Source organism: Colletes gigas, unplaced genomic scaffold, assembly GCF_013123115.1.
Source record: "Colletes gigas isolate AHSC1104 unplaced genomic scaffold, ASM1312311v1 Colletes_gigas_Sc00016, whole genome shotgun sequence".
In the NCBI taxonomy this organism is placed as follows: domain Eukaryota; kingdom Metazoa; phylum Arthropoda; class Insecta; order Hymenoptera; family Colletidae; genus Colletes; species Colletes gigas.
The window spans coordinates 6,101,762-6,129,761 of record NW_025106645.1 but is presented as its reverse complement, the minus strand read 5'-3'; the positions used below and the strand labels follow the sequence as shown (position 1 = coordinate 6,129,761).

The 28,000-nt window shown below is 35.0% G+C and overlaps 1 protein-coding gene across 3 annotated transcripts; it reads right to left on the bottom strand.

Moving 5' to 3' along the window:
• Positions 1 to 350: 350 nt before the first annotated feature.
• LOC122400179 (peroxidase-like) lies at positions 351 to 27,396 on the bottom strand. Of its 3 annotated transcripts, none has more exons than XM_043401500.1 (14): positions 27,271 to 27,396; positions 13,640 to 13,767; positions 10,786 to 10,915; positions 10,058 to 10,218; positions 5,472 to 5,648; positions 4,560 to 4,756; positions 3,535 to 3,730; positions 2,672 to 2,869; positions 2,417 to 2,564; positions 1,544 to 1,700; positions 1,293 to 1,463; positions 943 to 1,141; positions 625 to 730; positions 351 to 550 (listed from the first exon to the last, which is right to left on the bottom strand). In XM_043401500.1, exons 2-14 carry the CDS (start codon positions 13,761 to 13,763, stop codon positions 436 to 438), a joined length of 2,079 nt encoding a protein of 692 aa, XP_043257435.1. In that variant the 5' UTR covers positions 13,764 to 13,767; positions 27,271 to 27,396; the 3' UTR covers positions 351 to 435. The 3 variants fall into 3 exon arrangements, with proteins under 3 accessions (XP_043257435.1, XP_043257436.1, XP_043257437.1); XM_043401501.1 differs by lacking the exon at positions 27,271 to 27,396 and adding an exon at positions 15,085 to 15,120; XM_043401502.1 differs by lacking the exons at positions 13,640 to 13,767; positions 27,271 to 27,396 and adding an exon at positions 11,827 to 11,924.
• Positions 27,397 to 28,000: the final 604 nt, after the last annotated feature.

The following is a 28,000-nucleotide window of genomic DNA, read 5'->3' as shown; positions in this document are numbered from 1 at the left end:
ATGCATATTACATAATATAAGCAAAATTGTTCATTTTATCGATATTAAACGGTATACATTACAAATATTTAATGTCATTTCCATCATAAAGTTAAATCTAATAAGTGGAAATGCATTCCTGTAAAAGTACATAAATAATTAAAGGAAATTAAATTTTAATTTTGTTTTACTTACTGTATCCACGAACGATCTGAAACACATTTAGGCATGAAATTACGTGGATATAAAAATGTGTAAATAGATAACGTTTGAATATGTTGCCTGGTTTTACAAAAAAAAGTAATGCAGTTTATTAGTAACAATTTGTACAATTAAATTATATCGACTAACAGTAATACTCCACGTGTCACTATAACTATGCCCACGTCTAATTAGGTTTCGATATTTTCTAGAAATTGTGTAGAAAGTTGAAACAATTATTTGGATTACTTAAATTTACTTTTTAAAATAATGATTTCCTATATTTTGATGACTTCCTATTTCTGGTGCATAGTCTTTCCATAACGAGAGATCCACTGCTGGAATATTTTCGCAGCTCACGACAGGGTTACTAAAATTGATGGAATTAAATATAATTACTAATTATTACAACGTGCGTCGTAGAAATGGAGAAAGAAAACTTACGATTGAGAAACTTGTTGGAATCCCTTTGGTTGCATATTTGTAATGTGATCACTGTTGTCGCAGAATAGTCTTGATATGCTAGATTTTCGTATTTCATTTAGTTGCTCTGAAAAAATTACAAAATTAAGATCAAAGTTATGAATTTTATTTTATAAAATATGTTTGCATCGCTTACATACAATAGAAACAAAAAGATTAGAAAATTACCAGAAGTAATTATTCATCTTTCGATTTTAAGTAACAGAAATTTAATTAGATGGAGACTTGTTAAATCGATTAACTTCGATACCGTAATTAACGATAGAAAGTAGTATTTACCTATAGTAAATGCCACCTCGTTGTCGCCTCTTTCGAACCAGAAACGATCACCCACGCGCGTTCGATAAAACTGTCTAGTAAGAATGCATAGGAAAGTTGGTCCAGCTTGTGTTCCTGGTATGTGGGCCTCTAACGATCCACCAACAGTTAGATCAACATCATCGGGACTTGCGTACAATTCAGACAACTTTTCCACGTTCTGTATACAAAAGACATTCATAACAATTTTTATTTAATTAGTATCAGCATCGAATTGTTATAAAATTTTTAATCAGACGTCTAACGAACTTCTAAGCGTGGGTCAAAAGTGACCAGTTCTAAGCTTATTTAGAAATCCCGTTTCTACCTACCGCGATGGAAATATAATCCGTGAAATCGGCGAAGTACTTCGCTCTGGGTAAACCGCAATACTCGCGGAAACTGTTGTACGACGCGAGTCCGTGATCGCGATTCCTTTGAATATCCGTCGCCCGAAGGTCCGATCCCAGTGGTCTACCCATTCTAAATAGAAATTGCGTAATCTGAAACACGTCAAACATATTTTACATGTTCATGGGACGTTCTCTGTTTTTTACGATTCGTCGAAACGGTTTCGTAGTACCTCCGCGTCAAAATACTGATCGCCTGCTTTGTGTGGCTGATAAGCCATGCCTCTCATGAGGTCGTCCATGTTGTTGCGCTCTTCGATAACGCCTGGATTGTTGAAATGGTCGCTGAGCCTCAACGCACCGGTTGCGAATCGATGTTCGGTCACTAAGCTGAACAAAATCGTAGAAAACTCAGCGATATCGTCTCCGGTAACATTTTATCGATGTAGTGTATTGGAATTGTAGGGTCGTAGGTTGTATTATTTAATTGAACAACAATATTTAACTAGAATTGCGAAACGAACCGAAAAAACATGGAATACTCGGAGAAGAAACAAAATTAAGAAAATACTATTACGTATATCTATTAAATGTAGAATTCTATTGAATGTCCCGAGAACTAGATAATGTAGAATAATTTTCTTTTTTTAAATTGTGTTTTTGAATAAAGAAAATTGGAAAAAGATTCATTTTTGTCAGGCAATGAAAAATTGTTAGTTTACTTTAGCTTAATGAGGTCTAACTAAGGATCTCATTAGTTAGATTGTTGGCGAAATCTCTGTAATTTGCAGAATACGATAAAATCCATCAGCGCGTATCCATAGAAAATTGGTACATTACAATGTTGATTGAAGATTAAGTTGCAAAGGTTTCGCCATTAGATTGTGGACCAATCACGCACGGGACTGGTTCTCAAAGGTTCCCAGACAGATAATTACGAACCAAGTGTTATATTTTTCGAGGCTATTTTTAAAGATCGTTGTTCGATTAAGGCACGACTAGTGATATTTAAACAACATTCTAAAATGACTTCTGAAATCCTTGGAGACAAAAATTGATCGAAATACCAGTTGTACTGCTGTTAGTATAAATTTTGTTCGACTTACTTGAGGTATCCAGCGATAAGAGAGTGGAAATATCGGTAAGCTGCTGTAGAATGTTCGTTCAGGACACTCGGGTTCACGTTAGGATCGTAGTCGTTCACGTAATCTTTTGTGTCGTACAAAATCTTGTTACCGTATGTCCCTTCAACGCCTAACACAGGAACGTTCGTATCAAAATTAATAATCGTTGTATCATAAAAATTTTAAAGAGGTTAATGGAAACAAATTATTTGCTATATTGCGATGAAGTGGTCTTACCTAAAAATATTGGCAGCCATTCGTAGTACGAAATATGTTGATGTTCTGCGATCACGATTCGTCGCGTCTCTTGGAATATTGTTTCGTCTGTCCAATGTGGATTCAGACGAGCCAAAGCATCAGCCACACGATTATGCTCTCTGAGCAGTATTATTTGTAAAACGGTCAACTGGGGATTCTGATTACCACGAGTGTCGCCTGAAATTTTTATCAGTAATAACAAAAACAATATCAGTCACATCAATTTTTACAATAGATCTCTGTAAATGCTTCGTGGAATAATTACTGGCAATTAATAGTTTCTAATCATTTTGTCAAAGACACTCTTTTAACAGGTTTAGTGTTAAGGAGTAAAGATGACATTGACCTTGAATATGGAAATTACCATTTTTGTTATTTTTCAAATCGTAAGAATTAAAAAGAAGTTCGAGAAAAGTTAATTCGAAGCTGGTAAATAAGATTGCACCTTTTGCTTAAAATGGTCTGTCAATTCGAAAAAAATACCACATTAAAATTCCTGCATTTAAATTTCCCAAATAAAATGTAAGTGGCACAACAGTTGCCATCATAAAATAAATCTGAAACGTTGCATGAACACGGGCTGTGATAGATTGCTGCAAGTTTAATCTTTCCCTGTCCAGAATGAAAAGTAACAATAGTCAGGTGGTGACAGTTCAGGCTAGTAATCTATCTCCAAAATAAATTGGACCTGTTGACAGGCTATTACATGGAATAGATGGATCGCAAAGAGTTATACCATGAATAATAATCGATATTCGTGTTTTAGTTCCCGTCTGTGAGCCGATTCTCGAAAATTTAGATATGTTCTGTAAAACCAAGACGGTCGCTATGTCGAAGCTTACCGGTTTGATAACAAACTTCGTCAGGTTCCGTAGTATCGCAAACTTGACTCTTATTGGTTGCCGCGGGTGGCCATTCCCTGTTATGTCGAACGTCTACGTTCAAACGGCCTCCAACTCCCGCCCTCAAACTGGCTGCAACTTGATCACTGGATCCATAAACCAGGGAGAGATCCATGTAATGCGTAACGACGGTCAGCTGTAAGATCACGTGCATAATTTCGTAAAAGATGCATTATATTGCAACGATTGTAGCGCAAAGTGATTAAAATACAGTAGAGCCTCGATAATTGCAAGAAAATGGCGCCGAAGTGTCTTCTACGCGTCGAGATTCACGCAATTATCGAGGTAACTGATCCAATAAGAAGCTTAGTATGTCTCCACTATCTATGGTCGTTACTACGAATTTTATTTCCAAGTAGTTTATTCGCTGCTAAATGATCATTATGTTCCTTTTATAAACGCAGTGAATAAAGTTCTCATGCAATCATCAAGGTTGCGTTTATCGAGGTTCCATTGCGTTGGTTTAGAAAACATGTTCTTCCTTAGAAATTAATTTTCAATGGCATTTAGAATGGTAAATATTTTTGTATTAATTTTGAAAATTGATAGAATATATACATGTAAATTATTCGTTTCAAAAGTATTGATGAACTTGAAATCTCAAAAAATGACAATTAAGTTAAATTTCATCGTCAACAAAAATAATTACTCCATGTTCAAATGACGTAGAAACGAAACAGAAAATTTAATATTAAAAAACAAAAATGAAAAATGCTCTCCTTGGACCTGTTAAAATTTTCGCGTAACGTTAAGATCGGTAATCGACGTAACGATTGATACATTCGTTCGAGTGTAACTAATTACAGTCTTCCGGCGCAGACGTTTACGTGATCGTAAATAGCGTAATTGGTGTCCGTGAACTCTGATACTAGTTCTGATCTGGGTTACCGAGTGCACCCTGGGTATCCACGGATGAGGTAACAGATGATTGCGAGGAAAGTCAATAACCGCGAGGAATAGCGAACCTGTTCTGCTGGTTTGTATTGCGAGGAGCAGCCACGGTCAAGGTCGGTTGTACTACGGACGAAGTTGATACATCTTGTGTTGGCCTTGCTGTAGACGGGGTCATTGTAAGGAATAAGTATGGGGTAACATAGATTGTGAAGCATCGCCTCGTCCACCAATTGTCCGTCGTCTGTGCAACACTTGGTCGCGTGGGGCTCTACAACAGAAAATAAAAGGTAAGTTGTTATCTATAAGGGCTCTGGGTCCGTTTTGACTCTAATATTAATTTCATTCTTTCGTATTCTTGCGTGAGATTTAACAATTCTTTATTTATTACTATAATTCTATTTTTACAATCTCACGTGTCATTATTATTTTTATTTTTAAAAAAACAATGTTTAAGATCTTCAAATAAACAGTTTTCATGGTTCAAAATGGACCCAGAGTCTGGAACAAAATAAGTGATCAGTTAATTATAAGAACTATGGGTTCATTTTGTTATTTTTAATTCCTTATTGTTATTTCAAAAAATCCAAAATTTTAGGATCCTAAAATAAACAGTTCCCGTGGTCCAAAATGAATGATTGGTTCATTGTTAAAGTTAAGAGAAAGTGTGCGGAACGAAACTTGGTTGGTTTTGTGGGGCAAACAAAATGGTGGAAATGAATCATTTTAGAACTGCATTTTCTTCATAGTAACGAAGCTTTCCTGTATAAATTCACACGCACGAGTTGCTAGAATAATAAAAATCATTTGCTACTTGTAATAAATTTAATTAGCATACATATATTGAAACGTGAAAGTGATAATGTTACAGAAGAAAAATGGAATAGGACAGACTCGACAGCAATTACATATAAATAAATATTTGCAGACCCAAATGCTAATTATTATACTATTAAGTAATATGGCGGATAGAAAATTATGTATACTTGATTGAGTAGTTCCGTCGATCAAAGCCATGTCGTGAGTAATAACTTGTCCCCATTGCATGGCTACCAACGTCCATTTTCGATTGTCAATATCGACGGGGGGGAACATTGTGTAGCTGACCATTCGTGATAGTGGCAATTCCGCTCCAGTAACCGAAGTCGTAGGCGATCGGATTCCTGCATAAATTAAACGTAAAATGTAACAAAATCTAAATGAAAAACTGGCTTCACTTACACTAGTTTTTTTATTCAAATTATTTTCTTATAACGTCGAATATATTATCACTTAATTGCCACTGCAATTAAACTCTTACGTGTTGGTAAGAATTACGCAGATATACGGCATTCTGGAACTTTTTTTATTTAATTTTTATATCAACAGGTATTTTCAAATTGCTCGGTTAGTAGTTCTCCATACATTTTCCGTCAAATATTCGCAAATTTTTGTATTTATTAGTATCAATTACACATTCTTTAGTACTTTGTTTGTAGAAAGTTCATCATTTGCAAAACATGTCTTGAACGAAACACTTACACCGACCAGAGATTTCACAACAATGCACGACGGTGCATTCATTATTTTTTTAGTGGCATTTCCCTTCATAAAGATTCGATATTTCCGCGCGTAGGAATTTCCTTCTCTATGAGCAGGAATGTTAAAAATGTCAACACAAATGTTATATTACAGCTGCCATACATAGCATTCTTAATTTCTTCATATTCACCAAAGATAATTGAATCGAAGAGAAATCTAATGTGGTACTGGTTCTAGTTCCTACTTTTGTCCCTTAATGATTTATTCTTCCGCGCAGAAATTCTCAAGAAAGTTGAATGGCAGTAAATATACCATAGTAAAAATGTAACGAAGCGAATTAAAATGTTAAAACTCATAGCCCCTATCCTTGGGGAAGAAGATTATCAGAGTGCAGGGAAGAGGATGAATATGAAACCGAGGAAGGTAAGGAAATATGCAGGGTGTTCGGCCATCCCTGGGAAAATTTTAATAAAAGATTCTAGAGGTCAAAATAAGACGAAAATCATAAACATCAATTTTTTGATTGAAGCTTCGTTAAAAAGTTATTATAAAATTAGAATAAAAATTTCAAATCTTTCTGGAAAAATTATTTTTGGTGAACAGACGTACCCCCAAAATCCTACGCAATTTTGAGAAAAAAATTCGAGTAGGTGGACACATTTTTCGACAAAATTAAAAAATTTCAAATCATTCTGGAAAAATTATTTTTGGTTGCAGGGCTCAATTACAATCATTTTTGATGAACAGACACATCCCCGAAATCCTACGCAATTTCGAGAAAAAAATTCGAGTAGGTGGACACATTTTTCGACAAAATTAAAAAACTTCAAATCATTCTGGAAAAATTATTTTTGGTCGCGGGACTCAATTACAATCATTTTTGGTGAATAGACACATCCCCGAAATCCTACGCACTTTCGAGAAAAAAATTCGAGTAGATGGACAAAGTCGATAAAATTAAAAAATTTCAAATTGTTCTGGAAAAATTATTTTTGGTTACGGGGGTCAATTACAATCATTTTTGGTGAATAGACACACCCCCGAAATCCTACGCAATTTCGAGAAAAAAATTCGAGTAAGTGAACAAATTGCCGTTCTACAGCCGGAACTTTGAGCGTTAATAACTTTTTAACGAAGCCTCAATCAACAAATTGGTATTCTTGATTTTCGTTTTGTTTTGTTCTCTAGAATCTCCCTTTAAAATTTTTAACCCAAAGTATAATACTTTCAAATGTTTTTTTCTTCCGAACGAGGATTCCAAGAACGAAAGAATCGTCATAAGACTAAGAATGCTTCAGTGTGATCTCGTGCATTTAGAAATATTAACATTACATCGTAAAATTGATAAATCAGGAGGGAAACTGGTTCCCGCGCGAGCGCATTAATCACGTTCGACGTTGTTCCGTTGGGATAAAAACGAGTTTCCGCGAAAGCAGGTATTATTTGTCAAGAGGCACGCTTCCCTACCGCAACAATAAACTTTTATGGCCCCCGGAAATAACATATTGTAAAACATGTGAAAAGAAACATGGAATTCCGCTGTGTTTAAAACGTATTACGTATCAGCGATTTTGCTTCGTGTATTCATACGTACTCGAAAAATTACGGAATCACGTTTTTCCCGCAATCGGCCGCTCCTCGTAAATAAATAAACTCGATAGGAAATGAATTAGCGAGCAACGAATCGTAACCAGAAAACTGTTCTATGCTTTTGTTGGTTTTTTGCTGCAAATAAATGCAAACTCTGCGCGGAAAAGCGATAAAAAAGGGGCATTTGAACGTAAAGAGAAATCGATAGATGGTTGGTAAAATGGTTCGTTATAGTGTAGCGACAAACAAATCACCGGAGTGGTAATTATTTACGACTGGTGGCATAATACGTTTACTGACAAGCATAGCTTCGGATGAATTGAAGAAATGCAAAGACTGTGAAAGTTGCGTGTTGAACAATGTTGTCGACGGTCACGGAAGTAACGTTTTTAGTGGGAATAAACGGTGACAAAAATGATTACGTAGCTGGTGTAGAGCTCGAGTGTGCTAGACCGGAAGTTGATAATAAACCTTTCACTTGCCACGATCTTTGCTGTAATTAATTTGACGATTAATTCTAACGTTTGTGTCAATGTCACGGAACGAATTATGAAAATTCATTGTAGTCTTTGCAAACATGATTGTATAATTTTAGTCTTCCGCGGTAAATTATATGAATATGAAAAGAGAAATGGAAAATTGAATCAACGTAGGTTTTCAGATTGTTTTCGATATATTTATCTAGTTGTATCTGGTTTATTATCGTTTCTTCCATTTCTATTGCTTATAATTATTCACGGTAATCGTGTTTGGTGGGTGTAAGAAGGATCTGAGTATTAAAAACCAGCGTAGGCTACTTCGCTACGAAGATAGAAACAACCTTCCAATAGGCGTATCGGAAAAATGAGTGTAATCACAAAGAAACGGATGCCAAGGAGCCTAAGGGCGCGGGTTTTGTCAATAGCAGGATACAAATGAGCGCGAAAAAGAATTTCAATAGCAAAGCAGGCTTTGAGCAACGAATTTATAACACTGGTCAACGTTTTAAATCTCATGACATTGTTTAGAACAACGTCTCCGAAACTGAGTTTCTTTTCTCATTGTGGCAAGTCAAAAAATATATAAAAAGTATGTCAAACCACAACAATTATTAATAAAAGGAACATTGAGACCTATGCGGAAAATAAAGATTCAGCAGATTAATATACTGGAAAATTAATGAGAATATTCCTGAAAGAAATTCAAATTTAATGACAAAAATTTTTAGGAAAGGTTATTTCACCTTTGCTGTTATGAAGGAAAAATAAATATTCAGTATATTAGTATACTTGGAAGCTAAAAAGAGTATCCTTGAATGGAACTGAGATTCAGTAATTACAATTGAAGAAAATGCTATTTTTCTGTTGACTACGATTTCGTATTGCATTGATTATTAAATAATGGTATTGCTATTCTGAAAACGCAATACGTGGAAGGAAGGATGGATTTCCATCGCGTCGTAAAATATCATTCAGGGGCATTCTTTATGGCTTCTTGAAGTAGACATTGAGGTATAGCTGGCTTTACGATGTTTTATTGTATAGCACAGTGATTAAGAATTACTGGCCAACAGAAATAGGCGACAGTAGCAATGAAAGGGTTAATTGAACCAGTTACCAAAACGTGTGACTACTCACGGCCCCACACACATACATATTCATCGACGTGGAACGATTGTGGGTGATATCGACTGCTTTTACGGACTCTTTTAGAGTCTGGGTCGTAGACTGCGTAAATGAAAATATAAAATGTCATATTGCACATGATGGGGTCTGGCAGTATGAAAGTCACGTGTTTTACGGATGAATAAGTTTTTCGTCCGTCGAGTGTGAACGATAAATATACGATCTTGGGCATAAGTATTGGAACAGTAAAATTCCGTACACGAACAATGGTAATTACTGAAAAAATGTATTCTTTGCGTGTGTCTTCGTTAATTTGATCTAGTAATTAAAATAATTTAAAAAATTTCAAGAGAAGGAAGAGAAACTTATCAAAAGGTCAATGAATTGTCAATTGTCTTATTAGTATTTATCTAAATTATGACAACGTAAACTTTTTGTACGTGGCTCGGTAGTTAAAGAGAAAATCGATCGTCATCGATCCCTGTGTGAACTAAAGTTATTTCCCTGACAACGAACAAAGCAATTTCTAGAAAGTGAAACACTTTCTTTGTTCACGAGATACGTTATTTAATTATGATAATGTGCATTATTCAAATTACCATAATTTCTATTACCAATTTCTATAAGCCTTTTAATTCCAATAATTATGAATTATAAATATTTAAATTGGAAATTGAACGCTCATGGAACTTCGCTATTTTTATGTATTTTCTCGTAAATATTAATTGTCTATTATTTTTGCTGATTTTCATTTATTTATATTGCTTTGAGGTTGTATTATTTGTTTGAAGAAGACTTCGAAATAGGAAGTACGTATGTTAATGTCACAGAAAATTGAAAAAAATTTCCAAGATTACCGTCTCCATAGTTCGCTGGTAAAAGACGTCCGTATCTCGTGTTTGCCATACCCCATGTAGGATTTCGAAGATTGTTGCAAGAGCCATCGTACGTCCGGTATCGTAATTTCTCGCAGCCTCGTGGATACGTGTCACCACATCTAATTTCTTGATGAATGTTGCTGCTAAAATGTTATTAAAACCGTATTACAATTTAACAAACACATATACAAATTGAGAAAAAGATAAAAGGTGCTTAAAATATTTCAGGATCGTTAAAAAAAATATTTTAAAAACAAAAGCTATGGAGTTCAAAAGCTTGAACTCGATGGTGACCTTAACACCTGACGCAGAGATCTAAATTAGAGCTCATTAAAAAGATTTTGGAGTCCATTATTTTTGGAACAGATATTTAATAAACTGAAGAAGTTCGGTTAAAAATTTAATATGGGACGATCATAGAAAGCAGCTGATTTTTATATAAAAAAAGCTAATTTATAAAATCCAGTTCTTAAAGTTAATATTAAACCTAATTGACTTAATGTTGATAGAGCAATAATTTTTTTAAAATCATGTTCAAAATTAGGTATTAAACCCACTATAAAAGTAGTTATCAAAGAAATATATAATATATAAATAATTTATTATAACGAATTAATAAATATACTCCAGCATAAAGATGTGGAAAAAATAGTGAAGAATCTCGAGGGATGGGGTAATAATAGAAAAGGAATATTTTTTATATTTACCCTGTATTTAGGAATTTTGAGTACAAGTTGGCTGGTTGTGGCGAATACCCAAAAGAGTGGAAGGAGTTTCCAAAATTGATGGATAAAGGGAAATTATAGGTAGATTCCGATGCCTTTAAGTCCAAGGAATCTGGAAAAGAATAACGCAACAGTGATCGTAAATTGACTCGACTAACACGTCGTACGATTTTCCTTCTAAATTCTATTCTTCGTTGTTATTCCGCATTAATTGATATAATCGGATTGTGTTCCAAGCTAATTAGAATTCGTGGTCCACGAACGTCAATAATATACAGCGAGTATGAGGCAAAATTGCAAACCTTCCCCTACAATTTCAAGTTAATAAATTAAATATTCTAAACAGTTAGAAATACTAAAATCTTCGAAAGAAATTTATCCAGTAAATCACATTTCCCATGCCATGTTTTATTCCACTTAGATTCTATATTTAATTAATACGAGCAAGATTATACTGTCTGGTTGATAATACTTTTTATTCCTCGAGATCTTGATAAAATATTTTTCGATAAAATCACATAAACGATCGTATATTTTATAATTTTTTAGTATACTGTCCACGTGATTCTATATGGTCGACTTATTTTTCATGCATCGACGTTTCGTTTTGCTAGCATTTCGCAAGATTCATCGTGAAATATCTCCGAAAATATTGTTCGATCGAGAAACATATATTCGTACAACTCCCAGTCGTATTTAGAACCAACTAAGAACGTGCTTTGGTTCGATCGAGCATTTCGTTCAGCTTACTCATTCCCGTTTCCATTCCCCAACGTATTTACCCGGAACCACAGTAGTCGCTACGTAACTGAAATCACTTTAATCAGGACAAAGGCGTCGTTTAATGCCACGCCACTGTGCTTCCCCATCGACGGAAGGACGCTACTATTTTCCCACGAAAAAAGACAAACGATCGGTTACCATAATTTTCTGTCTTCCTTACATAGGAGATGCCTATCTCCAACGAACCTTGCATCGATTCATTTTGCCATCATCATTTTTTTTAACGTTTATCGTGCATACCATCTGATCAGGCACGTTCACCGTACCATGGACGATCGTAGGGATCCAATGTCGACGTAATAGATCGTGAAACAGGCTCGTTATTGCGCCCCGATGCCTTTCACTGCTTTCAGCCGGAACGATAAATGTTATACCAACGACAGATCATATCGATGCGACCAGGTAACTCGACGAATGAACCACTGTGACTGACTTAGGCTCTATAGCAAACTCTCCAACGAATTTCGATCAATTTGAAAATATCAATATTAAACTGGTCTAAGTTAAAAATCAAACTTTTCCCATCGTGCTCCAAAATGTTTCAAAAAGCATATCAAAAGAAGTGTTCAGTTAACGTGAAAATCTGAAATCACTGAATTTCTATTATTTTCAAAATTAGTATCTTAGTTGATGATTTACCGGAAAAAACAATTTACTCTATGATTATAATTGTATAATTGATTCTCCAATTAATTTTCATTCATTTTCTACTTCGACCACGAAACTTACTGCAAAGCACATTAGCTTTATTCGTAATGAGTTGATGAAATGATAGATAATTAATCCATGTACTGCTCGATTTAAACTAATCTCAAATAATATATATTGTAATGGAACAAGTGGTTCATTGAAATTTTCCTTGGAAAGTGCAAGTTGAATAAGCAAACATGTACACAGAAAGTGAAGTCGATTACGATTGTATAATTGATTCTCCAATTAATTTTCATTCATTTTCTACTTCGACCACGAAACTTACTGCAAAGCACATTAGCTTTATTCGTAATGAGTTGATGAAATGATAGATAATTAATCCATGTACTGCTCGATTTAAACTAATCTCAAATAATATATATTGTAATGGAACAAGTGGTTCATTGAAATTTTCCTTGGAAAGTGCAAGTTGAATAAGCAAACATGTACACAGAAAGTGAAGTCGATTACGATTGTATAATTGATTCTCCAATTAATTTTCATTCATTTTCTACTTCGACCACGAAACTTACTCCAAAGCACATTAGCTTTATTCGTAATGAGTTGATGAAATGATAGATAATTAATCCATGTACTGCTCGATTTAAACTAATCTCAAATAATATATATTGTAATGGAACAAGTGGTTCATTGAAATTTTCCTTGGAAAGTGCAAGTCGAATAAGCAAACATGTACACAGAAAGTGAAGACACGTGTCCATAATTGTGGCAGTCGAAGTATTAACGCACAGCGCACATACGTTTGTCGAAGTATAAAGGTGCATTATGTTTATACATATCGTGGGCATAGAACGTCCCTCGAGAACGTAACTCGAATTCCGGCATGTTACACAGTCGAACGTTTTCCAACTCGAGAACTGTTCCCTGCCATTAACTTCCACTTGTTGCATAAGGAACCCATTGCCCTAGTTTCCTTTCCAACTTGCTGCTGCCCCTTGCCTTGATTATTAATACTCGATACGCCATTCGAGAAAGCCAACCCTCGAGCAAAAAAAAAAGTGACGAATTGGTTTATCCTGCTCGAGTTAATGGCGTATTCGATCTTGGACTTTGACGGTATCGAATTAGATATGTATACTGAGTTAATAAACTCATAATTAAAATAATAGTAACCAGTGATAAATTATGTTGTCTGATTGCATAAGATAAACTATACAATTTTGTAAAATTGAAGTTTCACCAGTTATTACGATCTCAAGTGCAAGGTTCTTTTAGTAGTATCCTATGATAGATATTTAAAAACTGACCTGAGTGAAAATCGAGAGATTCGAAAAATATTAACATCATTATTATAAAATGGAAATTTTTTTTCCGAATCGAATGTTTCTTAGACTGTTCTTACCTTCATTTTCCGAGGATTTTCCATTGTCTAACGTAATCTTCTCGTCACTCGCCGCAGATGCTCTTTTCAGAACTATCGCGACAAGAAAAATTGTTGCAATCCAATGCACCGTTCGTTCTTTCATATTTCTGAAACAAAAGTTGAAAAGGTCTCAGAAATTTTTAATCTCATGTGGCTGGGGAATAATTGCAGAATCTTTTCAAAGAAAAAACTATGGAAATCTACGTTTAATTTGTAGAGAAATAGAATTTTTAATAAGTCGATTAACTTCATCTTAACTTTAATTTTGATCGTCTGTCAATACATAGTCTCTAAACCTAAGATTCCAAGAGATTGTAAAAATAAAAAATCAATTTTGACAATGTTTGAGACTATCCCTTTAAGTTCAAGCGCGTTTCACAATAAACTATTGAATTTTCTAGATAATTGATTTCCGTTCTGAGGCTTCGAAGCTTTATAAGTACGCAGGCAATGCAAGATTTTCATATATTTATACCATGCAAATATCAATATTAGTAAAAAAAGAATATTAAGTTTCAACTGGCTCTCCCATTTCTTGACCCGAATACGTGTTGAATAAACAAAACAAAATCTATATCAAGGTTAGCGTTTCTCAACTTTCCCTTCATTTTCATACTAATTTTCAGGAAGGCGTGCAGAAATAAAGTTGCGGTAAAGCTAACCGCAACTGCAAGACGAATTTTCTCGAAAGTTTGCTATTAGATTTTTCCTCTGACCGTGAACTCCGTCAGCATAATTTCCGACGATGCAGTGCACTTTTATCATTAAGTATGTTTAACAGACAGTATAAGTATGGTAAAATATTGATTAAAAGTAAATAACATAAAATCAATAAAATTAAATATTAAATTATACTTATTAGACATTTCCCCGTTGCGTGAGAAAGAAAAACGCGAGTAGAAACGAAAACTAATATTTTATCTACGGTGAAAAATAATTACTGCAAATGATTGCGTAAAAATGTTGGCTTCTCACGTTTTTAAAGTTTCTTATCAGCAGTTTGAAAATTCTATAATCGGCGGTAATTGTTTACTTTAGCGATTCCTCACCAATTTCGATTACCTTTGAATATGTTGTGAAGGTCACTGTTATGAAGATTTTCTCTCATTCAGCATGAGAAACTCTACTTACCGACGTATCGACAGACTTACAGTTTTGTGAATGAGAACCACTGTGATGCGTGCGCAGCTGTTCGCAGATTGCCGTTCTACAGGCGGAACTTTAAACGTTAATAACTTTTTAACGAAGCCTCGATCAACAAATTGCTATTCTTGATTTTCGTCTTATTTTGGCCCCTAGAATCTCCCATTAAAATTTTTCCCAGGGGTGGCCGAACACCCTGTATAATCGCCACTCTGCCATAGTTTCCGTGATTTTTCTTCAAAAAGATCGCTGCTACTACAATTAATTATATCTATACGTACGTAACTGTGACAGCGTGTGTGTAAGCGTTGAATCGCCGGTTGTTTATTGTTTAGATACGTCGAGGCGACCGGCAATATGCGTACAACGGATATGCTTAAAAACTCGATTTAAGTAGCCGTTTTAAGTAGCTTGATTTAAATAGACCTAACCCAGACCTAACTATTCTACCTAGTAATTAATATAATGGATTAGGTTCAGGTTAGATTTCCTTACCGCCGCAAGGCGGCCGTCCACGCGTTCATCTTCCATTTCAATTTTCTTTATTAATATTATTCGATATTAGCTCGACACGGTAGACATTATTTCTCGTTGGTCGTCATGATTCTAATACAAGAATGCCTGCATTTTTTTATATAATGGCAGACATTTTTCCAATTTCTGTTAATAATAACGATAATAATAATTGTCATTATTAAGAATGAAGGTTAATGTTTTATCTCCAACTCAAACCGAGGCTAATTCGGACATAAAATTATTTTTTAAAGGGCGAGTGGCGGTAACATGTTTAGGAAAACAATTTTCATAATAGTAATCGCCACGACATATTTCAAGGTCCTCGAAATTGGTGAGCAATCGCTAAAGTATAGAATTACTTAATCGGCTAAACGTTGAAACGAAAATGACAAGAAAATCGTAAAAAGCCATTACACGGCTTTTAACGCTTCTCTGAGTTTACGTTATTTCTTTTATCGCATTGTCCATGATGAATTGCTTTAATTTCACGGAACGTAAATTCAAACTTTGTTCTTTTCAGTCAGGGATGGATAAAAAATCGTCTCGAGACAAAAAATGATAACGAATCAATCAAGAATGTTTGTTATTCGTTATTAAAACTAAAAATTGCGATTTTATAATGGAATTCTTTGCCACCGCGCGACTGTAACGCGTTCTGCACTTTCCAGATTTACGAGGAAAAAACCTCAGGTCTATAAAAATGTTCCCGAACCATTCCTACGGTGAATGCACGTGCAACATAGTTGCATTCGAGGTCCTCCATAATAACTCTCTATGCACCAGTTTCTTTATACGTAATTATATTTTCCTTTCGATCTAATAAACCGAGGCACAATACGTCAATGTTAATCAGAAACTGTATGGTTGCCTGAGAAAATTCATTGCAGATTTTGTAAGTTTTACACTTTCAGCATACTGAGCCAATAACAAACTCATAATTAAAATAATAGCAACTAGTAACAAATCATATTATCTAACTGCATAAAGTAAGTTATAAAATTTTGAAGTAAATAAATTCTCTAACAGAAACACCAATGAAAGAACTTCCAATACAAAAAGAAAGGGAAATCGGTTTTCGATTCTCAAAAAAAGCTGTCTTACGACTTACGACTTGCAAGAAATTAATGGACGCGAATGAATGCGTCCGCGGCGGTTAAAAAGCACGACGAACCTAAAACACTGATTGACATCTCGTTTTTATTTTCGTGGATAAATGTTTCTAAATGCGGAGTTACGTAGAGCAGGGAAATTTTGCACTAACGGTGCACGAGAAACTCGGTAAAAGCAACTCGGGTGTAACGTGCAACGGCTCGCGATCGCCTTCCGGTTGCATGTCGCGAACTTCTTCGCGAAAAAACCGGCGTATTAATCAAAACCGCCAATTAATGTTTGTTTATAACGCGAAATCTGTGTCAAATCGCAACGCGATGAAAGGAAGTTTGCACGCGACGAAAAGATCGTTCTTGCGCACGCTATTTAATTTTATTTATTTACTAGCCACCACTCGTAATAAATTTTTAATAAAGAAAGCAAACATTATCTTAATTAACGTGCAGCATCGTTGTCTCATTTAATATTCTTTTCAGTAATCTATCAAAGATGAAATAGTTGATAAATAGAAAATTACTTTTAATCACAATAAATATATGTGTGTGTTTAGATATATATTCTGAAGGAATTTTATCAATTATTGGAATTGATTTAATTCGATTCGAAGTGTTCTGTTCTTTTAGCACTGCTGCGGCAACTCCATCTTGTTTCATTCTTTAATTGATCACGTGATTCAGTTCTTGTCGTTTTTCCCAGCCTACTCCAATTTTTCTACCCATAAATAATGCATAAACTATCATGAAAGATGAATGGACCACAGTGAACGCTTTCTGGGAGAGTTGAAACATCCTGCTCTGACGAAATTGTTTACAGTTTGTCACGTTTGAGGACAAGGATTAGGGAAAGTACATAGCCTGAGGCAACGATGGCGAGTATACTAATTTATCGTGGAGTTCCCCGTATTATGTCATCTTGTTTTCGGCGATACGACCTCGATATAGAACCTGTTTCACGTTGCCTAGGCCAGTTATTGCGTTTCCTTCGAATTTTTAATTTTATAGATTCGGGAATTCCCTGATTCTTCTTTATTTTGGTCCTTGGGATTCGCGAAATCGCGTCGAAAAACTTTTAGGGGGAAAGTTTGCTTCTTTCCCGCTAGATGGCGCCTGCTCTGTATCCATGCAATATGGCGTACATTAAATACTCTCGATTGCCACATTTGTTTTTAAAGAAAAACTAAACGACAAAGTATTTAGACTAGTATTTGACTTTGTTGAAAAATTTTCATCTGATAAAGTATTTTCGTCGTTTAGAAATGAATCACCAAACATGGTAACCCCTTACAAACGTTACTATAGTTTTGCCTCTAAAAATAATTATTTTAATAATATTTTCTAAGATTCTCGAAACATTTCTGGTATCTTAAAATGTTTTAAAATTAGAAGGAAAGGGAAAATTTGTTAAAAGATCTTCAGAATTTTCTATACTGGATTCTCGAACTTCGTTCTACGCGATGTCTCGCTTGATTGATGAGACGAAAGAAGGCGATGCGACACGATAATTGCAATGAAGTAATGCCTGCCACGCAATCGAGCCAAGATAATTTGTAAGGTGACTTACGACTTTGGTGAAGAAATTTTCTCGAACCGTTTAGTGCAGCTTCGTACGGCGTTGTAGAATCAGAATGTCCGGATAAAAAGCAAGGATAACATTAAGTAGAAAGTTATTTGTTGAGCCAGGAGTCAAAGCGCACCTGCAAGTCACACCTGCGAATTGTGAAATGTCCCGAGAATAGATACCTTACAATGGTGTGAAAAAAGACACGAGTTTATATTTTGATAAAATGACATAACGATTAAATGTGTTTGCTGGGATGTTTCCTGTTCGTAACAAGGTGCACCAAAAAAAAGGGTTTCTTATTGACTTCCAAAGCTGATGAAATTTATGTTAAGCGTATTCCTTGATGTAAGAAATTCCTCGACTGTAAATCACTTCGTTGAAATTTCAACGTTCTAATTTATTTATTTATTCCCATGGTTCGATCGCAAAATTCATTCGCCATTTATTTCTAAAAATAAAATAAACTAAAAAGCAAGTTGCAGTAGAGAAAAAAAATACAAACCAAAATGATTGGGTCGATTATTCACTTATTATGAACAGAAATTGGATAAATCCGTTCGAATTCCCAACATTTCAGATCAAGATTAACATATTTTCCATATTATTTCATCGCTTCGAATGAAAAATTGTACAATGTTACCCGTTAATTAGAGACAGCACGGTTTCAAGAAAATCGAAATTGCTCTTGGAATTTATTGTCTAATAATCAAACACAACAAAACACTTTCAACTTTCCGTGGAATGGATTCCCGTTTACCAAAAATCTATTCGCACATAAATCAACCATTTACATTTCCCCAGGTATAATAAGTACGAGCACAATCGTTTCCACGTATGTTCCCTTAATTTAAAAAGATAATCTGCGTTCGATCTCGAAATCGTCTTTATAGAAACGCAATCGTTTCTGTAAATGTTCCTGAGAATCGACGAAAAAAACTAGCAACGATCGGATTAATTACGTTGTTATTGCTGGAAACGAGGCGACGTGACGAAATCGATTTAACGATTCGCGCGCGAGTACCGAGGAATTTTTATTTAGCACTTTCTTCAGACGGTTTTCCACGAGGAAGCTCGGTGTTTACACGCGGTAATTAGACGCGCCACAACTGCACAAGTGCATTCTCTGTAGCAATTGCACAAAACTGGCTTCGATTACACCCGAAGGTTACGCGAGTTTAATGCTCGGTGACCGTGGTGACTCGAAACTTTTAAAACTTCCTTTTAAGTTCTCCGAAGGGTTCAGAGGATTCATTTAAAATTTGATATATAAGGTAAGTGTAATTTGAATCGAATAAAAAACACATTTCACGAGATTTTTAAATGGAATTTATAATTTTAATAGCAAAGGATTAAATTTTTTATGGGGATCTATAGGTCTGTAAAAGTCTCGTAAATATCGGTATAGCGTTACCAATATTTCAGGACGAAGTTACACCCACGAAAGACGCTTTTCCATGCTTCATTAAATTGCCCCAAGTTTCTCCCAAGCTGAGCAAACGTCGGTCGTTAATTAGTGCAATCGCTGTGTGTTATCAAACAGGAAAGGAGAACGCGAGAACCGATCGTTGATTCATCGTTCTCGTTCTGCGATATTATGTAATTACTCTATCGATATTCCCAGACTTCGAGGATCTCGGAGCACTTGCATCTGCGATAAACCAACGACCGTGGATTAGGAACATCAAATGAAACACGAGAAACGTTAAACAAACTAAAAGTTGATCATAACTGTAATTGAAACGTCTGTTTGATCATTTGAAACATAAAACTTATGGGTCCCTCATGAGGATATCAATCATGTAACATAATTCTTGGGGTCCTCGTCGAAAGCTTGCACGACTTCTAAACTTTAACGTTCCAGTAAATATATTCATTATAACCATGCTTATATAATATTTTTTTTGTATTAATTCATGATTACTCGACGAATAAATCAAATTCAACTTTAACATTTTGACTGTCCTCCATTATAGACTAGAAATCTGCAAAACTTTATTAAAATCAGGTGAGGGGATAATTTATGAATGTTCTTCTCCAGTGACCTTCCCTCTCCAACTCCATTTAAATTTCACGTCACCAAAATCGATGAGGTCAACGATAAATAACTTCCAGACTTTGGATTATTGCCATAACTGTTTGCCAAATTACACAACGCGGGAATCCGGTGTGTTTACATCGAAATGTATGAAATTTAGGTTTAAACAAAGTTTATTCTCTGGCAAGGTAACAGCAAACTCATAAATTAAATGGATATATGTGTATTCGTGTTTTGGAGGTTATAATCTTCGATCGTAACCTCCATTTTGGGAAAGTCTTCAAGCAGTCGTCGAATGCTAGTTTCCAACTGTCTAAAAACAGTGGAAAATTCGAGGGGTATCGATATTCGTATGAATCATCTTGTTGCATCGTGAAAGCGTGGGTTCGTTTCATAAATCAGCTACAACCATTTAAAAATTTAATTAACAGATGAAGTTTAAGCGACATCGAGTTTCCAAGCTCGTTTCCAAGCCTCTAATGATCTCCTCGCGGAGGATGTAGTGCGCATTGTATGTTTACGGCGCGTAAATTTGCATCGGAAACGTTGGGGCAATAAGATTCCGTAACCTTTTGCCTAAACGGAATTGCAAAATTGGAGAGTTCTTTGTTTGTTAGAAACTTCACACAAACAGAACTTCGCGGTAGCAACTTCTGTTTTTGTAGAAAAGAAGCCATTGCGTTAGTTGTGTGCATCGCCTCTAAATCGTCTCTTCTTCCTTTCAAACAGCAGAATTATTGCACCAGACTTTAATCCAACAAATAAAGGATCATTGTCACAATGGGTGTTCAAATAATTTCGATATTATAGAAGTAAATAGATTTTTTTAATTTCGAAATGTAGACTGCATATTTGTTAACCTAAGAAGGTTTTCTGGAACTTTCTGTTGTTTTCAATTTTCATATTTGCAAGGAATTCACGAATACCATAGTTCGCGCAAAAAACTGTTTAACAACCTTCGCCTATAGAACTCCGCTCATAAAATGCTAACGAGAATACTAGGCGTAATTGGCGGGAAAAGAAACTCGACTTGCAAGTTGCCTAAAATGGTTTGATTGGTTCGATGGAATGGAAGGTTAATAACTACTTAAAGATATTTATTAAATCCCACCTGCAGGACTTGACGTCGAAATTTCAGGCTTGAAAATTCGAATCGGACGATTAACACGTTGGCTGCCACGTCAGATTTATGTGTTTGGAAATACCCTCGACATTTGTTCAAATTTCAGTGGATAATTCGATAATTCAATGGCGTATCCGTTCTTTCATTATAAATGATTTTATTAAGTTTGAAATGCCAGTCATCGATGACCACCGTATCAGTAAATTTGCTAGAGCTACCAGATTCCACAGTGACTTTAATAACAGTGAAATCAATTAAAAAATAATATTTTTCTCCATTTTCTTTCGCCCAACCCCCAACCTCGAAGAACAATATTAATTACGAGTCACTCTGGTCCACCAGTAAACTAAAGAAAAACCTATAATATTCGCTAATTAATCGTGTCCATTGCTCGATAAATTTACATCGATGGGCCTAAAATTCTTTCGTGTAAAACATAATGATCGTTTCCGCAACGTTGAAAGAAACGTTATTCATTAGTTTCCGTTGGGACGAGGAAACAAGTGTTTCTTAGAACGGGGAGTAAAACCTGCTCGATTTCCAAACGTAACGACCAATTTACCCAGCAATGCTGTACGAGTATTTTTCGACAGGAAACAGCGGAACGATTTGTTCACCCTGTCTGGGAAAGTATGCTATTTCCTTTTTACCCGCATGTTTCGATTTAATCGTTACAGATGGGTTGCATCCGGGGCGAGAGCCTCGTATTGAAATCCTGGCAAATGACATCTCGTGGACAGATTGAGAAATAGCGTGTCGAATTTTCTGCGGTCGGAAGTGAGAATGACGTTCTCGTTCTGCGAGGATGTACTGGTAATTTACAAGCGAATGTCACCGTAAACGGTGGTCGAGTTGTTTCATTCCCGCGTCTCTCAAACATTCATAGATTCTCAAATGGTAATAATTATTTATCTTGTGAAAATACCATTGACGCAATCGTTATGGTGCAATGCATAATATACACTATACATACTGGAATCTCACTATAGGTGGTCGGTCGAGTACTAGTGAGAAAGGTACAGGTCGAGCGTAGCCCTCTACTGGCGAGCGCGGGAAGTGTCGCCAGAAATGCTACTAAAAACTTGCACTGCGTTTATCTTTGCACTTTTTATGCACTTTTTAACCTTTTACAAGAAAGTATTAAGAGACTTATTTCTTAAAACTACTAATTTAAAAGTTATTGCAATTGAAAGTTTTCGTAATGTACGTATTCAATCATATCAAAATTAATTTCAGCAAGTAAATGCCTTCAAGTATCTTTAAATAACAATAAATTTTATATTACTAATTTTTAGACGTAACTCCCTTATTACTGTCTTGTAGAAGAGAAAAAAGCGTCTCAATTATAGCATTTCAAATTATGCAGGATTATTAATATTTCTATAGTGGTTCGAACAATTTTCTCCGTGAAAATAATCAAAACTTTGGGTCTAAAGTTTTCTTGATAATTTTTCTAATTTTTAATCTAAAGTGCATTTTTTTATTAGCTTGCTCTAATATTTATCTAGTCGTGGCTGTTAATGGATACGAATCGAGCGGGCTTAGGAAAAGTAGCGTACGCCTTATCTCGATAATCCATTTATAGAGTTGTTTCGCAACGAACGTTTATCGAGTTGTATATTTCACCGCTGTGCAATAACGATTGTAATTGAACAATTTAGTGCTTAGCACTTTCACGATCGGTGACGTGTTCCACGCGCGCAGGAATCGTCGCGTTACGTAGCCCGAAACTAAGAACCGGCGGACACAGCCTTAGATCTTTTTTTTCCTTTCCGCCTTGGAAGAAAAAGTCTGGGACCATTCAAAGTGTGAATGATTTCCGTTACGCAACAATCGATCCCCCCCCGCTGGATCATTTCTTATTCGTTCGGCGTAACGTTTAAGAACGAATTTCCCAGGATCCGTGTGAATCATCGAAATACCACAGGAAGGACAACAGTTTACAAAAAAAAAAGTGACAAGGAAATTGCACGGAAATTTAACGTAACAATTTATATCCTTTCTTTGCTCCGTTGGGTATCGTCTCTTAATTTTGAGCACAGTTGTATTAAATGTACAAGTTGTATTAAACGAAATTATTATAAATAAAAAAAGAAATTAATATAAATTTTACGTAGTATGTTATTTTAATTTACAACTATGTAGAACATTTTATTTACGACGATATTGAACGTATATCATTGAAGTTCCCGCGAGGTTACGAGACACTAGCGCCATCGTTTAAACGTGTGCGCAAGGTAGATGCGCGGAAGAATTATTACCTCATATTTAAAGAAAAAAAGAGTTGATTCGGACACTCTATGTCACTCTAAGTATAGTTGACGATTAAATAAATAATTGTATCTACAACAATGTTTACAAATCGTATTAAAAGCACGAGGTGCATAATCTGTATTGTGTCGCAAGATATTCCTAACCCAGACCTTGATGAAAATCGCAATATAACTTAATGAATTATAATAAATGTTGAGATATTACAATGTCTATCCTCGACCGTTATGGTTTTCCTTATGTATGTGTGTGCTGGAACATTCTCGTCTTTCTATCGATCGGGGAACCATGCAGACGGAAAGTCCCCGTTAGGTCTTTGTTTTCCAAAAATGCGTTACCGGGCGGCTGCAGCGTGGCACGCGCCGGCAGTCCTTCCAGAGCCTCGAATGATCACGGACTTTATTTTCTTCATATTTAATTAAATCAAACTCTTTTACCTTTCGGTTCTTTTATTGAATATCCTAACTACAATAATAAACTTCTGTCCCGTCGCGTTTTCGTAACTCTCTTTGCGTGTGGCGTTCTTCGAACGACCGAATCAAGGACGTGCGTCAAGGAACGTTGAATTTCTTTAATGATACCTGTTGCGCGAAGATCAAAGAAATGCAAATCCCCGCGCATAATGCTAGGAGAAAGTTTTGCGTGCACGCGTGTTTAGCTAAAACGTACGGAAAATAGATCGCTATCTTCTGAATGCGGATAATTAAGCCACATTTTTACGCTGGTTGTGCGTACGCATGCGTTAAAACAAAATTTGCTCGATGGAAGTACGCTAAATAACGTTGAACGATCCATTTTTCGCTTACTGCGAAGTTTGATTTGATTAGACATTGCTGCTTCAACCTCCTAAATCGTTTCCTTTGGTTAAAAAACGTATTTTCAATTTATAAATTAATAATATCGTATACTTGGCAAATGGTCGGAATAATGGCGGGTTAATTGAACGCAATTTTTTGCACTCTTCCTTTACACGAGCTCATTAATCATTGCACAGGATACAGAAAAAGAACTACTGACTTTCAAATTAAATGAATATCTCTGGAACTATCAGTTATCTGACACATTTATCGTTCGCGTTCGTTAGTTTTATAAATCCATCGAATTTATTTCCACTCGGTATACATTAATGATTGCAGTATACGATAAATTCGTTTCACAATAGTGATTTTCATTCTTTTTAAAGCACTACGCGAAAGTTGTCGTAAAAAAAAATTATTATACTTTAGTATTGTAATAATTTTCAAACCTGATTGATTTACCTGAAGACTCAATTTCAAAGAGTTCTGTATCCTCGTAAATATTGTTTACAAAAGTGATTATTTACAATTTTTTTGATTTCTATTCGTTCTTAGATACATAAAAAATGTATAAAGATTTTGTAAAATTGTTGTTGAACAGGTGTAATAAACATTTTGTCAGTTCATTATTAAAACAAAAATATATAATAACAAACATAAGATGTATAAGAAATTGTAGTAAAAGGATTCTTTAAAAATATTAATATAATTGATCGTGTTACGTTACAACATTAAAAGAAATGATGACACGAGCCTTTATAATTGACGCCAGAAATTTTAACAAAACAGCATGTAATAATGTCCATTATGTGTGATTTATTAGTCTCCAATTGCATTATTTAATTAGTATTTTCGACATAAATTGTTTGGAATACTCGTTGCAACCGTGATACTTCTCAACGATATTACTACATTGTGTGTTAATTAATACACCGATCAGAAGATACAAATAATTTGCATTTTCTTTAAATATATCTCTTCTGTTTCTTGCATCATTGCGTATCGTACGACTGTTTATTTGCTCAAGAAATATAATGAACGAGACTCGAAGTCTTCAATTGTTCGTTTATGCCTAGAAATATGAAAATTTCAACGAATTTATATTATTTTTATAACAAATATACCTGTTTATGTTTATTAAAACTGAGTGTACTTAAAAGCAGTAAGAAAATAATATAAATTCGTCGAAATTTTCATATTTCTGGGCATAAACAGACAATTGAAGACTTCGAGTGTTGTTCATTATATTTCTTGAGAAAATGAACAATTGTACGATGTATTAGGTTTATATATTAGTATATAAACAGGGATATATCTGGGAGCTGTCGATTTCGGAATAGAAGGCAATGTATCGAGCGAAGCTCGCTAATAGTTCAACTTAAGCATTGTTTAACCTTTAATCGTCGGAATATTCACACGGCAGATGCTAAATGGCAAGTCCAAGGTATTTTCTCTGGTTCATCTACGACCGAGGACACTTCTCTATGCCACTTGCAATTAAACAAAGAATAAATTAACTATCATTTAATTATATATCACTATGAGTTGCTGGTTGATCAGAAAAGAAAGAAAATCAAATAAAAACATTATGCATAAGGTGGACTCCATTTTTTGACCAACGAAATCTTTATGTTGTGATTATTATTTTTCAACATTTAAAATTCGTACCAATATCTACAATAGCAAATATCGAAACTGAATTATATTTTTCTTGGGTAAATAAATGAATTTTCATCACTATATCATAACCAATTAACAGTTTTGCGTTTTCAATTTAATTTAATTCACTCATCTGATATAATTTAATACGTTTTACGTATTTCTCAAACGAAATTAATGCAATAATCTATGACTTTGGAGAAACTAAAGGAATATTTTTGTTATCTGTTGGATACGAATTATTTATAAATAAACTTTCTAAAGATAAGGCAGATTTAAAAGAGCTAGGAACTCAGTACACTTCTACAATATTTACACTTTTCATTTCGTATTGTAACGAGTGAACATAACTCGTATTTCGTTTTTGTTGCTTTTATTTCATTATTTTTACACGTATATGTCTAATTTTGTTAATCAAAAAAAAAAAATGTTACGCCACGCTCGGTGATGTTTGTTAAATAATCCGAGGCCCTTGTCAATTTCTAAGGAATAATTTACGAAGTAATGAATTCACTTGCATTATCACGACGCGCTGGTGATTAATGCCTTTGCATTCCTAACAGCTGTCACAAGTAGCCGAAACATTAATCATGTTCCCCGGGGCAAGGGAAGTTGATGCATTTTCGCGCGACAGATAAATTCGCGAAACACTCTCGAATATTTTCTGCGAATTAATTGCACCTTAAGTTAAGTACATTTAATCTCGGAAATTACAACATAGGTAACTGCAAAATCTATTTTTCATCCCAAATATCATCACTCGGATTCAAGTGTTCAACTTTTTCTAAAATAAGTGCAGATTGTAATATAAATGGTTCGGGGAACAAAGAATTTCGAATAAAATCGAAAGCAATGGCAATTTATGTGGATAATTATTGTAAAAAAAAATTCTTTTCGTTTAGTAGGCGATATAAAATTTTAGGACCTTTATACCTCGTTGGAATTACAAAATTTACGCCGTGGGAAATTAATGACAGATATTAATCGACTTTTGACAAAATACTAAACTGGCGATAATAGTTTTATTAATAAAAAAAATATTCAAAAAATTCATTTTCGATAGTGAAACAAATTTAGCCCAAAATAAGGAAGAATCTACTAAAAAAAAATTTTTACTCGCATAAAAAATTTCAAATTCAAGCGTCGATTTAATTCAAGTGTCTATGAAGCCAAAAACTATTGTAAGGCAAGAAGTACAATTTGGTAAAACCTAAGTAACAATTCAAAATCTATCTTCATTTGGAAAACGTCACCGACGAATCGAATTCTATTTTTATAATTTTTTAGAAAAATACAATTAATTATTCTACGCATCGAGGCGCGAGATAACGAGCCGTGGACCGCCCCTCAGGAAGTTGCGGATGTTTCGATCCGCTGGGTGATGTTTCGAACTTACCGGAAAAGGAAACTTCGGATCCTTCGAACGCCAAGCTGCTGACCCGACGGAACTTCTCGTCGACGCACAAGTTGAACGAGATCACTTCATACGCGTTTAATCGTGCGATATATACCGAACACGTGATACCAGGACGACTGAGCGAGCCTAAGATACGAGCCGAACTTTATAAATGGTGGGAGAAAGTGCACAGGAGGCACGGTATCGTTGATCGGCAGGTACCCCACGCTCCCAAAAGCTTCGACGTATCCACCTTGATTTTTAGTGTCGTTTCCACCTTCAGCGATGTTAACGTCTTGATACGCCGTTTTAGAAAGGATCGTACTCCCCTATTCCTTTTTTTATTTCACCGCGACACGTTCGGTTTCTTTCCGACTTTTATTTCTTACGCGCGAGTCACTCCGCGCCGCGCAACTTCGATCCTTGATCCTTGCAGAGGGGAAAGCAGCGAACCGTCGAATATGACTGTAATTTTTTTCTGATCCGTGATTCGAAATTAATTATCGAAAGTGGTCTAAAACGGTTCTTAACCACAGTCTATTTTTGAAAGTACATACATCGAAGCTCGTAGACTCTGCAAAATTGAAGACGAGATGGCACTTTGAGACGTTCGAAGACTTCGAAATCGAAAGATTTATTTTGGTTCGATGGTTTAAAGTTGATATTTTGTAAAAAATTGAATCATCTATTATTTTTTAAATATTTTTTCTACAACCTGGACGAAGACAAA

Coding starts and splice junctions, on each gene's coding strand:
- LOC122400179 (XM_043401500.1), bottom strand. CDS start 13,763: ATGAAAGAACGAACGGTGCATTGGATTGCAACAATTTTTCTTGTCGCG. Junction 10,219..10,785: donor TCAAAATTCCTAAATACAGG/GTAAATATAAAA, acceptor ACATTTTAGCAG/CAACATTCATCAAGAAATTA. Junction 5,649..10,057: donor ACCAGCGAACTATGGAGACG/GTAATCTTGGAA, acceptor TAATTTATGCAG/GAATCCGATCGCCTACGACT.